At 40.1% G+C, this 15,431-nt stretch overlaps 1 protein-coding gene across 1 annotated transcript in view; it reads left to right on the forward strand.

Moving 5' to 3' along the window:
- Nucleotides 1–15,431, forward strand: part of dipk1c (divergent protein kinase domain 1C) — a 34,040-nt gene that overhangs the window by 10,740 nt on the left and 7,869 nt on the right. Inside the window, exons 2-3 of the mRNA XM_060824304.1 lie at nucleotides 7,916–8,611; nucleotides 12,146–12,310. Of these exons, the coding sequence (XP_060680287.1) occupies nucleotides 7,916–8,611; nucleotides 12,146–12,310 (861 nt within the window). The remainder of the gene's footprint in view (nucleotides 1–7,915; nucleotides 8,612–12,145; nucleotides 12,311–15,431) is intronic.

The following is a 15,431-nucleotide window of genomic DNA, read 5'->3' on the forward strand; positions in this document are numbered from 1 at the left end:
TGGTTAGCTGTCTGCATTCCTGTAGTATATTAAGTCATAGAGTCATAGAGATATACAGCACAGAAGCAGACTTTTCGGTCCAACTTGTCCTTGCCAAATAGATATCCCAACCCAATCTAGTCCCACCTGCCGGCACCCAGCCTATATCTCTCTAAACCATTCCTATCCATCCAGATGCCTTTTAAATCGCGCAATTGTACCAGCCTCCACCACTTTCTGTGGCAGCTCATTCCATAAATATACCACCCTCTGTGTGAAAAAGTTGCCCCTTAGGTCTCTTTTATATCTTACCCCTCTCATCGTAAACCTATGCCTTCTAGTTCTGGACTCACCCACTCCAGGGACTTTGTCTATTTATCCTATCCATGCGCCTCATGTTTTTATAAACCTCTATAAGGTCACCCCTCAGCCTCCGACGATGCAGGGAAATCAGCCCCAGCCTATTCAACTCTCCCTATAGCTCAAATCCTCCAACCCTAGTAACATCCTTGTAAAACTTTTCTGAACTCTTTTAAGTTTCACAACATGCTTCTGAAAGGAAGGAGACCAGAATTGCACGCAATATTCCAAAGTAGTCTAACCAACATCTTGTACACCTGCAAAATGACCTCCCAACTCCTGTACTCAATACTCTGACCAATAAAGGAAAGCAAACCAAACGCCTTCTTCACTATCCTATCTACCTGCAACTCCACTTTCAAGGAGCTATAAACCTGCACTCCAAGATCTCTTTGTTCAGCAACACTCCCCAGGACCTTACCAATAAGTGTATAGGTCTTGTTAAGCTTTGCTTTCCCAAAATGCAGCACCTCACATTTATCTAAATTAAACTCCATCTGCCACTTCTCAGCCCATTGGCCCATCTGATCAAGATCCCATTGTAATCTGAGGTAACCCTCTACGCTGTCTACTACACCTCCAATTTTGGTGTCATCTACAAGCCTACTAACTGTACCTCTTTATGCTCACATCAAAATCATTTATATAAATGATGAATACATGCCTACATGCAACTCAACATTTACACCAATCCTTGTGGCACTCCACTGGTCAGAGGCCTCCAGTCTGAAAAACAATCCTCCACCACTACCCTCTGTCTTCTACCTTTGAACCAGTTCTATATCCAAATAGCTAGTTCTCCCTGTATTCCATGAGATCTAACTTTGCTAATTAGTCTCCCACAGGGAACCTTGTCGAATAGCGTACCTAAAAGGTAAAGTTGCCATAGTCCTACTGGACTATAGCGATGCTCTCTCACTAGAGAGAGAGTGATTACTAGTGGTCACTACCATTTCTCAAGTGAGGGGAGAGGTTGAGAAGGACAGTCCATCATGGTAACCACAATATATAAGATTTTATAATGGTATGGAGGATTATGTAAAGAATTACACCTATTAAGCATGAGAGAAATATTTCCTCAAGCAATATGCATTCAGATAACATTAATAGAAATTTGTCAGGCCAGAACCTTCAGTACAGAAAAGCAATGTATATTAGACAGTTTTGCATTAATTCTCTGTATAGTGTTTTAGCTGTATTTAATCTCCTACAACATGCATTTGTTCAGAAACTTTTTGAAACTTGTGAACTTCCAGATTTTTCCAAGCATGTTTTTCACATTTATCAAAAAGCCATTTAATTTAAATGTAGCAGCAGAAGTGAGGCTAACAACCTTACTGAACAGGATAGCTGTGTAATAAGTACTTGCTGCCTGCTGCATGGTGAGTAAGGATTGGAAGGAGAGAGAAGGGGCAGCATAGAATGCTGCCAGTGCCAAGAGGTCAGTGAGATGGCATCATAGGTCCCAAACACATTTTGAACATTACACTTAGAATTACATAGACCTTACGCGAAAAGAAACAAAACTTGTACAGACTCCATTTCACCTGAAAGTAATTACTGATGTTGATCTGGGTAATATTTACAAACTAGCTTTGCTCTCCTTTGGTGCAAACATCACTGCTGCTTTGAACCTCCAGACCAGTGAGTAATTTAGGATACCTGTGAGTAACTTTACTACTCTCAGCCAGTTTGCTGCTCGTTGTATTATCAGATGTGGCAAATGCATTCTTTCAGGAATACATGCCTACTTGCAACTCAACATTTACAATCTGCAACAGCAGAATCAATAATCTAAACACTTCTATGATGTGGAGATTTCTTCGGTCAGTAAGTAATGGGCATTCAGGATTCGGAATCTTAAGCTGTAACCACCTTTGCTCCCCTCACCATCACATTCAACAAAACTCCCCTGCTTTGCAAGGTTTGTTTTCAGAACAAGAGGCTTTTGGTCATAGGGTCATAGAGGTTTACACCATGGAAACAAGCACCTTGGCCCAACTTGTCCATGCCACCTAGTTTTCACAATTAGTCCTGTCTATTTGCCTGCATTTAGACCATATCACCCTATACCAATCCCATCCATGTACCTGTCCAAATGTTTCTTAAATGGCAAAATTGTTCTCGCCTCCACTGTATCTCTTGCCTCGCACATTAAACCTATGCCCTCTAGTTTTAGACTCCCCTAGCATGGGGAAAAGCTATTGGCTATCTACCTTATCTCTGACTCTGATGATTTTATAAACCTCTAGATCGTCATCCCTCAGTCTTCTACGCTCAAGGGAAAAAAGTCCCAGCCTATCCATATAACTCAAACTTTCTAATCCAGGCAACATCCTAGTAAATACTTTTTGCAATCTTTCTAGTTTAATAATATCCTTTCTAAAATAGGGTGACCAGAACTACACACAGTACTCCAAATGGGGCCTTACCACCATCTACACAGCTGAAACAAGACATCCCAACACCTGTACTCAATGCTCTGACAGATGAAAGCAAGCATACTAAGAGCCTTCTTTACTACCTATGACTTCATTTTTAAGGAGCTATAAATCTGTAAACCTAGATCTTTTCTATAACACTCCCCAGGTTCCTACCTTTGACTGTGTAAATTCAGCCTTGTTTGACCTATCAAAAAGAAACACCTTGCATTTATCTAAATTAAACTCCATCTGCCATTCCTCAGCCCACTAGTTAATCAAGATCAAGTTGTATTCCGAGATAACAGTCTTCACTGTCCACTATATCATCAATCTTGGTGACATCTGCAAACTTACTAACCATACCTCCTAAATTCTCATCCAAATTATTTATATAAGTGATGAATAATTGTGGATCCAGCATTAATCCCTGTGACACACTGCTGTTCAGGGACCTCCATTTTGAAAAACAACCCTCTACTACTACCTCTACCTTCAAGCAAATTTTGTATTCAATTGGTCAGCTTTTTCTGGATCCCATGAGATTTACCTTTACTCAACAACCCACCATGCAGTATCTTGTCAAAGGCTTTGCTGAAATCCATGTAGACACCGTCTACTGCACTTGTAGTTTTAAATTATGTGATTGGCTCATTTTACAACTTCCTCTAGAGTTTTGAGGCTTGTGTTATCAAGCAATATCTGCCCCTTACACTAAGCATTGCATTGCATATTTCACAGAACAATAGGATTAAGTGCCATGCCGTATTTGAAACTAGAATGTGAATTGTTTATTGATCAAACAACATGCTGTTGCTTAGCAATGTTTAGCTCCAGTCCTGTGCAGCAGGATCTCCAGCATCTGCAGTCCTCACTTTCTCTTAGCTCCACACCTGTCATATTGTAGCTGGGATCAAAATCGCTCTTTGACATTGCACCTCTAATTTTAATTTGGTTTTAAAGAGAATTCAAATTAAACAAAATCGCTTGGTAAAAATGATTGACGTTGATGTTTATAAAACTATTTATTATTAAATTATTTAACTACACACTGGGGAACAATGTTGTCTCAATGAACACTTCAATGCTGAGGGAGTGCTGAATTGTCTGAAATGACATTCTTTTGATAAACCCCTCCCTGATTGCCTGTTACAGTGATTTCGTCATTCAACAAGGAGCAGTCAATACTCCCTTGGAGTTTTTATTTGTATAATTGTTTGGTTAGTTTGCTGCCAACATTCCTTCTTTCTCTATGCAGAGTCTAGGGCTTTCTAATTATCAAGTTGTATTGATATACTACAACTGCTCTAAATAGATTATATCGCAAGGTAGCCTACTGCATGATAGGAACAGCTAACCTTTTAAAAAGAATTCACTCATGAAGTCATTCACTTTGGTAGGAGTAACAAGAAGATGGATTACTGGGCTAATGGTAGGCTACTTGGCAGTGTGGATGAGCAGAGGGTTCTTGGTGTCCATGTACACAGATCTCTGAAAGTTGCCACCCAGGTAAATAGTGCTGTGACGAAGGCATATGGCGTACTGGGCTTTATTGGTAGAGGAATTGAGTTCCGGAGTTCTGAAGTCATGTTGCAGTTGTATAAGACTCTGGTGCGGCCTCATCTGGAGTATTGTGTGCAGTTTTGGTCGCCATACTATAGGAAGGATGTGGAGGCACTGGAACGGGTGCAGAGGAGGTTTACCAGGATGTTGCCTGGCATGGTAGGAAGATCATATGAGGAAAGGCTGAGGCACTTAGGGCTGTTCTCATTGGAGAAAAGAAGGTTTAGGGGAGATTTGATAGAGGTGTACAAGGTGATTAGGGGTTTATATAGGGTTGACAGTGAGAACCTTTTTCCGCGTATGGAGTCAGGTGTTACTAGGGGACACAGCTTTAAATTAAGGGGAAGTTGGTATAGGACAGACGTTAGGGGTAGATTCTTTACTCAGCGGGTTGTGAGTTCATGGAAGGCACTGCCAGGATCAGTGGTGGACTCTCCCTCTTTATTGTCATTTAAGCGGGCATTGGATAAGCATATGGCGGTTATTGGGCTAGTATAGGTTAGGTAGGCTTTGGTCGGTGCAACATCGAGGGCCGAAGGGCCTGTACTGCACTGTATTTTTCTATGTTCTATGTTCTATGGAATGTGGGCATTTCTGGCAGGGCCAGAATTTATTGCCTATCCCTAGTCGCTCTTGAGAAGCTGGTGGTGAGCTGCTTTCATGAACTGCTACAGTCCATGTACTGTAGGTTGACCCACAATACTGTTAGGGAGGATGTTCCAGGATTGTGATCCAGCAACATAAAATAAGTGAGGGTAAATTTCCAAGTCAGGATGGTAAGTGGCTCTGAGGGTAATGCAGGTGGCAATGTTCATGTGTTTCTGTTGCCCTTGTCCTTTTAGATGGTAGTAGTTGTGCATTTAGAAGGTGCTGTCTCAGGACCTTTGGTGAATCTCCGCACTGCTTTTTGTAGATAGTACACACTGCAGCTCCTGAGTGTCGCTGATAGAGTAACTGAATGTTTTTGGATGTGATGCCAGTCAAGTGGACTGCTGCATCTTGGATGGTGTCATTCTTCTTAAATATTGGTGGGGCTATACTCAACCAGACAAGTGGGAACTATCCCAACACACAGTTCACTTGAGCTTTGTATTCAGTGGACAGGCTTTGGGGAGTCAGGAATCAAATTATTTGGTGCAGGATTCCTAGCTTCTGATCTACTCTGCTAGCCTTAGTATTTATATGGTGAATCTAGTTCAGTTTCTGATCAATGGTAACCCTCAGAATATTGATGGTCAGTGATTCAGTCAAGGCAAAGTTATTAAATGTCAAGGGCAATTGTCCCTTATTGGAAACACTCATTGCCTGGTATTTGTGTGGTGTGAATATTGCTTGCTACTTTTCACTCAGGCGTGTTGTTCAGAACGTACTGCATTTAGACATGGACTGCTTCAGTAATAGATGCTGAACATTGTGCAATCATTAGTAAACATTCCCACTGGTGACCTTATGATGAATGGAAGATCATTGATGAAGCATCTGAAGATTATTGGATCTAAGACACTTGCTACACTTAGTAACTTAAGACAATCAGGAGCTGTGCAGAACACATCTGCTCTCCTTAGGAACTCATGCACATCTCAACTGAGTCCGCCCAAAGACCATATGACATAATCCAAATGAGTACAGTTTAATGTCAAATTCACATGACCTCTTTGAGACCCATGACCTGATATAACATGTTGGCCGATACTTTGCCTCAAAAAGCGCAACTAAGAGTTTATGAATTGACCAGTCATTTGGGTGCTGTTACTTTAATATAAAAGAGTATGCTGCAGAGTAAAGCAAACTGCCAGCTAACTTTTTTTGTTTCCTCCTTGTTACAGGGTAGGTTCTTTGCTTCAGATTGTGTGATAGACAGCATATCATAGAACCCCTACAGTGCAAAATGAGGCCATGTGGCCCATCAATACTGCACTAACCCTCCAAACAGCATCTCACCCAGCTACATCCCCACACTTGATCCACCACAGCTAATTTACCTAGCTTACACATCCATGCACATTACAGGGTAATTTAGCATAGTAAATCCACCTAATATACACATCTTTGGACTGTGGGAGGAAACCAGGTCACCTCATGGAAACCCACACACATACAGAGAGAACTTGACAGTCACCCAAGGCTGGTATCAAACCTGGTTCCCTGGCACTGTGAGACAGCAATGCGAAGCCCTTTAGGGACTATTTGCTGTGGCCAATATATGATACATACAGTCATAGCACAATACAGCATGGAAACAGATCCTTTGGTCCAATTTACCCATGCTAACCAGATATCCTAACCTGATCTCGTCCCATTTGCCAGTATTTTGCCCATATCCCTCAAAAACCTTCTTATTAATGTAACCATCCAGATGTTTTTTAAATGTTATAATTATTCCCACCTCCAACACTTCCTCTGACAGCTTGTTCTATACACTCATCACTCCTCTACATGAAAATGTTGCCTCTCAGCTGCCTTTTAAATCTTTCCCCTCTTGCCTTAAACGAATGTCTTCTAGTTTGTAGCTCCCCTACACTGGGAAGACGACCGTGGCATTTTATCTTATCCATGTATCTCATGATTTCATAAACCTTGATGAGATCACCACTCATCCTCCGACACTCCAGTGAAAACAATCCCCAGCCTATTCAGCCTCTCCCTATCCCAGCAAAATCTTTATAAATCTTTTATGAAACTTTTCAAGTTTAATAACATGTTCCTTTTGCAGGGAGAATAGAATTGCATGCAGTATTCTAAAAGTAGTCTCACCAATGTCATGTACAGACACAACAGGTTATCCCAACTCCTGTACTCAATGTACTAACCACTGAAGGCAAGCCAATGCCTTCTTTGCCATCCTATTTACCTGTGACTCCACTTCCAAGGAACTAAGAAACTTTGGGATGCAGGATCATTGTTCAGCAACACTCCCCACTTCCCAGGGTTCTACCATCAACTGTATGAGTCCTTCCTTTGTTTTCCTTACCAAAAATTTAATGTCTTACATTTAACTAAATTAAACTCCATCTGCCACTCCTTGGCCTATCTGATCAAACTCCCATTGAGATACCCTTTTCACTGCCCATTACAGCACCAATTTTGATGTCATCTGCAAATTTACTAACCCTATCTCCTATATTCACACCCAAATCATTTATATAAATGATGAAAGGCAGTGCACCTAGCACTGATCCTTGCGGCATAATACTGGTCACAGACCTCCAGTCCGATGAACAACCCTTCCGCACCACCCTCTGTCTCCTACCCTCAAGCCAATTTTGTATCAATTGACTAGTTCCACCTTAATTCTATTGATTTAACCTAGCTGACCAGTTTACCATGCTCTTGTATTAATTTTCATAAACCTTGAAGAAAAATATTGGAACATTCAGAATTTTTGAGAAAAGACTTAACAGCTCTATCCAAGAAACAATATAAAGGTTGATGCCCAAATATTCCCTGTTGCACAATATTTCAGAAGTAAAGATTTTTGGCACATGCAATTTTCAAGTTTGATTGAGTTTTAGAAACATTATGCACATATTTTGTAGCCCTCTGTTTCAGTAAAATATTGTACAGCTGACTCTGTGTTTCTCTGTTTGTTTCAGTGTCAGGACTACAGGCAAGGTATACTAACTGGAGATTTATGTGAGGATTTATGTGTGACACAGACTATGGTTTACAAACGCTGTCTTTACTACAACAAAGGGAAAAAAGTCATCCAGGCTGATTGGAATGGTCAGCCCATAATTCTGAAATCCAAACTGGAGGACTTCCTGAGCTATGAAAGTCTGTACCTATTGGATGAGCGAGAAAGCAGACCCATTCCAGATGTCGATATCCTCGTCTTTACTGCATTGGAAATCAAACATTCCTTGGGCCTCGATGTGAAGAATGTCACAGTACCGCAGCTATGGACCAAGCACCTAAAAGGCAAGACAGGCTCGTTCTCTCGGGCGGAGCTGGCCAGTATGTGGTCCCTCTTTCAACAGGAGGAGTATGTGTTTTTCCAGTTGCTGCAGGACCTCAGTAAGCATGTTCTCAGAGTGATTGGCTCCTGTGGACATTTCTATGCTGTCGAATACCTTACAGCTGGTCACGCTTGGCACCGCAGCCTGTTCTCCCTTGAGAAGCTGGTCCCCCTTTCCTGGCGAGGCAGTAGCAGAAAGGCATGGTGGCAGGTGACAAATGGAATCGCACTGAGTTTCCTCGAATTGGCCAGACATTTTGAGAATGATTTTTCTCACCAGCTTCACCTTTGTGACATCAAACCGGAAAACTTTGCCATCAGGGCTGATTTAACGGTAATTTCTCAGCAAGTAGGGAATGGGAATCAGTATCAAAAACACAGACACATTTGTTTCAAAATTCATACATGAATTTAAAGAGTATCTTAAATCCAGACTTGTGTCTTCGAGATGAGGAGAAATTTCTTCGTCCAGAGAGTGACAGCCAAAGGAAATCACTGCCATAGAAAGCAGTTGAGGTCAAAACATTGAATGTTTTCAAGAAGGAGTTGGTATAGTTCTTAGATCTAAAGGGATCAAATGATATGTAGAGCAACTGGGAACAGGATTCTGGGAAGAGCTGGATATTCAACTATGATTATACTGAATGGCAGAGTAAGACCGAGGGGTCAAGTGGCCTACTCCTTCTCCTAAATTCTGTTTCTACATTATTAAAGACCAACTATGATCCAATTGAATGGCAGAACAAGCTAGAGTGGCTGAGATAAATCAGTCTATCTTCCCATGTTCCTAGATTTCAAGGACATAGATTGAAGTGCACACAGGGCATGTCAATAAAGGGGAGAACTGTGTGAAGTTCTAGCTCCTGATTGTTAAATGGACCAAAGCACATAAGTGAGTATGGAACAGAGACACAGCACTTTTCCCTGACAGAGGATTTATTAACTTGTGCATAATTCTCCTCATACTGGTCCAGAACCACAAGTAAAACCCTGATTACTAAATTCACTTGACAATAACACTAGTTATTATACAGTAATTCCTGCTAGAATTGAATGTGTGTCTGCATATATCTGTGTATGTATATCTGTGCATGTGCATGTGTCTACACATGCATCTGCATTTGCATGTGTATATCTGCACATCATGCACATGTTTGTGTCTGCCTGTACATATATAGTTTGTGTTTATGTACGTATCTGTCTATGGATATATTTGCAAATGCGTGTGACTGTGTGTGTGCACATACATGTGATTATACAAGAGTGTGTGTCTACACAGTCAGTGTATATGTATGCAGGTGTATGTATGTGTGGGCTAATTGTGATTTATTCAATTTTCAGATATCAATACAGATAAAAGATAAACTTCTTTTTACTAAAAGGGATGTTAAACACTTAAGTCAAGTGATTAAATGTATAATTTAATCCATTAATTTCAAATTCCTCTCTCCATTATTGTTCCGGGGGTTGATCTAATTATTATTAAAAGCTTGAATATTGTCTTCAAATTAACTGAGAGGGGATCAGATTCAAAGTGTTTCTATGGTAAGAGCACTTATATTATATTAAGGGTTTTTTGCATTGCAATATCAGTTTCATGTATAAAAGAATAAGACATTTTTATAAAGATACCCATTTTTTATGTTGAAATTGAGACTGGAACCTGTGCATTCTCCAGAAGCTCAAGCATTGTACACAAAAGAGAAAGTTCATGGAATTTAAGTAAAACAGCAGGCTCTGTGTTCATCTTCTTATTATCTTAACAATGCACAAGAGGTCGGTTTCATCTTCACACTAAGCCTCTAGGGCATAGTACCTACCTCCAGAATGTTAACAAGAGTTTGTTATAGATCAAAGGAAAAATGAACTTGGCATTTTCACATTGGCCTCAATGGAACCTTTTCCACCTCAAGTCAGTTATCTTTACATGTGGCGGAAGGTAACACCTATAATCACAGTTCCGAAATTGTCATACGAGTGTGTCAAGGGGCAGGCAATGGAGAGAGGGGATACTGTGTGATTATCTCTGAAATAGCATTGTAGAAATAGGTAGGGGAGTATGGAGTATGTCATTTATTATTCAACTCACCCAGTTAAGTCATTCATATTAAATTTGATCCAGATGATACAACCTCAACTTAGCAGCATAAAACTACTCACAAGTAAAGCAACAAAAGCAAAGGAATGTGTACAGTTTATAGTGTAGTTGATTAATGCAGGATGCCCTAGGACACTTTCCAGCTAATGAAGGACTTCCTGGAAGTTAAACTTGGATCACGGTGACTGGTGATCTCCACTCGAAACCTGTTGAAGCTCAAGGAGTAAGAGAAAAAAACAGAGGTCTTTGGAAGAAGAGGCACCAAAGAATCCGCAAATGCTGCACAGACTTTGCAATGATTCAGAGTTTCTGGGTGTCTGCTCCCTTCACTCAGAGAGAATAACATCCTGTCCCTAGTTGGCCACTGGGGAAACTGGTTGGTCCACCAGAAAGGCTGTGCCTCAGGCCTATGTGTACTGGTAGACCCTAAGTGATAATGAGGTTTGCCAGCGGAGAACTGGCATAACTGTGCTGACACTGGGCAAGTTCCTGACTGAGGGCACTGCAAATCCCAACTTCGAGAATTCATGACTGCTTATACTAATAGTCTTGGAGGATGTACGGAAGCTCAATCTAGGTGGTGGGATGAGTTTGTTGGAACAGTCATTGATTTTCAATTTTACAAGTAAGCAAGTACATATGAATAGATATCTTTTATTTATTCAGCCAGACTGTCGCTACAAGAGCAGATCAGAGGCTAGGAATCCTGAAGTGAGTAACTCACATGACTCCCCGAAGCCTGTCCACCATCTACAAGACACAAGTCAGGAGTGTGATAGAATATGCCACTTATCTAGATGACAAGAATTTGAACACTCAAGAAGCTTGACCCCATCCAGGTAAAACAGCCCTCTTAATTGGCACTAAATTCAATACCTTTCACATTCACTTCCTTCGCCATGATGTACAAGATGCACTGAAACAACTCACTAAGGCTCCTTCAGCAGAATCTTCTGAACTCCTGACCTCTACAGCTTATAAGAAGGAAGGCAGCAGATATATGGGAACACCACAACCTGCAATTCACCTCTGTGGCACACATCATCCTGGTTTGGAAATATATTGTCATTCCTTCCCTGTCACTGGCTTGTGTTAGAATGTCCCTCCCTGACACAACAGTGGGTGTATCTACAACACATGGACTGCAGCAATTCAAGAAGGCAACTCACTACCACTTTCACCAGGGCTATGAATCCCGCAACAAATAGAGATGGGCAATAAGTGCTTCCTCAGCTGATCTTCACATCTCAAGAACAAACATGAAAGAAATTACTAAGACAATTTAACCATCAGAAGGGGATGATATCAATATTAAAAACCTGAATTGAATTTGAATCAAAGTGCTGCCCTCTCATCTTATTCCAATAGAAAGTCTTACTCTAGAAAAAACTAATAAGAAGGTGTTTATTTAATGCACAAGTGCCTTTAGTGATGGTTGAAAGTTTTGCATTTTCAGTCTTTAATATCTAGAATCAAGTAAAAATATTTGTTCCTACAATTATATTTGGTCATGGTTAAATTTATTCCTTGTTCAATTTCTGTCTTCATTAAAGCCACACTAAGTTTCCCATCCATATCTTAATACCTCATTAACATAGCAAATAGAAATGTTTCTGAACACATTTAAGGTTGTATTTATTAATGATAATTGGGAATATTTTCTATCATATGTAAACTCATTTATAAAAAAAAATGAATAAATAGCTCTTAATTAAAGACTGGTAAAGCTAAATTGAGGATTTAAATAGTACTTCCATTTTACTGTTACAGGTTGTTACAATTGATGTCGACATGGCATTTTTTGAACCCAAAATGCGTGCCATCCTTGAACAAAATTGTACAGATGATGAAGACTGCAACTTTTTTGACTGTTTCTCTAGGTGCAATATTAAGACTAAAAAATGCAGAGCAGACCGTTCAAATAATAACCTCCAGGTAAGTTGTAATTTTTTACTTTAAAATTTCATAAATAATTGTTTTTAAATATCATTTATTTTTGATGTAATATTTAAAATGGAATATTAGATGCAATTTTTGACCATTATGAATATAACCAGCAAATTGGTTCACAAATTGGCATAGTGGCTCAGTGGTTAGCACTGCTGTCTCACAGGGCCAAGGACCTGGGTTCGATTCTAGCCTCAAGTGACTGTGTGGAGTTTGCATATTCTCCCCCTGTCTGCGTGGGTTTACTCCCACACTCCCAAGGATGTGCAGGTTAGGTGAATTGTCATGCTAATATGCCCATAGTGTTCAGGGATGTGTAGGTTAGGTGCATTGGTCATGGGAGATATGGGGTGGGGGCTCTTCGGAGAGTCAGCGTGGACTTGCTGGACCAAAGGCCTGTTTCCACACTGCAGGGATTCTATGAAATCCTAGTTCCAGCTTCTTCTATGGCTGAACAGTTACTCATTGCCTTTCAAAGGCTTCTGTGTTTTTTGTCTTTCCAGGTAGCATTTCTAAACCTGTTTATCAACTGTTATAGTGAGGAAGCAGGCTATTTGACCTATCAAGTCCACACCACTCCTCCCAATAGCATCCCACCAACCCTGCATTTTCCACGGCTAACCCACTGAGCCTATACACACTGGACACGGTGCAATTTAACGTGGCCAATACACTTAACCTGCACATCTTTGAATTATGTGAGGAAACTGGAGAACATGAAGGAAACCCGCGCAGACACAGGGAGAACATGCAAACTCCCATAGGCAGTCACTCAAGGGTGGAATTGAACCCAGGTCCCTGGCCTTGTGAGCCAGCAGTGCTAAGTACTGAGCCAATGTGCTTGCTGCATCAGCATGCTAGCTTTCACTGACTTATGAACAAGAACCTTTGACATTGACACTTTCCAATATCTCATAATTTAAGAAACATTCTGCATCTTATTTCTTCCTATCTTCTTTACACGTTTCCACAGTATATTCCATCTGCCATGCTTTCAACCACTGACTCAGCCTGTCTAAATCCCCTTGAGGTTTTGTGGCATCTTTTTTGTTGCTTGCATTCTTGCCAAGTTTTGTACAATTTGCAAACTCGGCAATATCACAAGTGATCTCCATATTACAATTATTGATAGGCCCAAGCACTGATCCTTATAACCTCCATTATTCAAAGCCTGCCAACCTGAGAACGGCCCAGGTTTGTGTGTTGGACTTTACCCAAAAGCCTTTTCAAAGTTCAAATACATCCACTGTTTCCCATTTATTGGTTCTACGATATTCTCAAAAATGTTAGTAGTTTGTCAAACAAGATTTCCCTTTCACAAATCCATGTTGACTCTACCCAATCCAATATTTTTTAACTGTCCTTTGTAATCGATTGTAGTATGTTCCCTACTGGTGATACCAGGCAAACAGGTCTGTAATTGTCTGTGTTCTCTGTCCTTTCTTTCTGAAACAATCATGTTACATTTGTAACTTTCCAATCTGCAGGCATCACTACATAATTAATAGAATTTTGAAAGACGATGCATCCATGACTTCTGTAAGTGGGCTTTCTCTTTCAACCTCTAGAGTGAACACTATTGGGACCTGGTGACGACATCTTTTAGTCCTGTTAATTTCCCGAATTTTACTTTTTTATTAACCCTAATTCCTTTAAGTTAAACACTCTCAGTCGACCTTTGGATCTTAATTATTTCAGGGAGACACAGTGTTCTTCCTCTGTGAGGACAGATGCAAAGCAATGATATGGCTTTTCTGCCATTTTTCTAATGCCTATATTCCTCCTGTCTCTGCCTATAATGGACCTGCATTTTGTCCTTGCTAATCCTTTTATTTTCACATATTTATAAAAGGAGAGATTGGAGAGAGACCACTGGTAGTGGTTTAACCTGAGGGCCTCCGGTGAGCAGAAATGTTGAGTTCCCACTCATGTAGCCTGTTCTTCTTCCACCCTTCACTTGGAACTCCCTTCTTCTCTCTAACCTTGTAGACACCTTCTTTTCCCTCTTGCACACTCTTCTCCCAGCTCCTTCTTGCTCCTCCTTCTCCCATCCCCTTGCAGCCTTCTTCTGTTTCCAGCAAAGCCTCTCCACAGTAACATCCCCTCCTTCAAAAGTTAGCCGATAGTAATCTCCCATTCAGGCACAATCTGACAACAGCATTATGTTTAAAATGTTTTCTATAAACAGTCACATTTTTAATTTGAAAGAATACATCTCCACACTTGAAATTAAATCAGCTTCACACATGAATTAAATATTATATTAAAGTAACAATGTGAAATAAAATGATGGATGCATAACTTGTTTTTAAACTTTCATTTTTTTTCATAGCTTGTAAGTCATCATAAATATGCAACAATTATGTATTTATAAACATGGTGGTAATAAGATCATCTTTGGAAATTCATATACAATTGACCAAAAACTGGGAAGATTAGCAAAACTCATTTATGAGTCTAGATTTTAGTATAATTCCCCAAGCACATTTTAATCAGCAACATTAAATTTATAATGTATCATTAACAAACTATAAGAACGGAAATTGAAGCAGATGGTAACATTTAAAGTATGTATAACTGCCCTTTAGAAACAATTACTATTTCTGCCAGATCTTACCGGGAGACACTTGAACCACTGCCTGGAGAAGTAACAGTTTATCAGTGCTGTGCACTTTATTAATCTATAAACCAGCCAACAAATTCAAAGGATTTACAGATACACCATGAGCTGTGAACCTCAAGAGCTGGCTGGTTGATTAACCCTGCTCCATTATTTACTCAGGCAAATAGCATCCTGCCCTTTGACTTGCAGTTATGTTTTAAGAAATTGCTGGATTTTCACATTAATTGGCCTTAAACCTACTGCTGAAAGACAAGTCGGGTAATTAAGAGGTTGTTTGTTCAACAAAGTGATCAGTTTTATTGCCACAGAACCATGCTCACATAGAAAGGGAACTGGTTAAATATTTGACTTTGTTGTTAAATCTTTCCTTGAGTTATGAATTGTTGCTAGTGATTTAAGAAAATAATTTTACATTTCTTTTAAAATTTCTGTCTCTTAATCCACTCTTTTTTTCTCCTCTCTTCACTTCCCATTCGGCACTTGATT

Source organism: Hemiscyllium ocellatum, chromosome 4 (assembly GCF_020745735.1).
Source record: "Hemiscyllium ocellatum isolate sHemOce1 chromosome 4, sHemOce1.pat.X.cur, whole genome shotgun sequence".
NCBI classification, from domain to species: Eukaryota; Metazoa; Chordata; class Chondrichthyes; order Orectolobiformes; family Hemiscylliidae; genus Hemiscyllium; species Hemiscyllium ocellatum.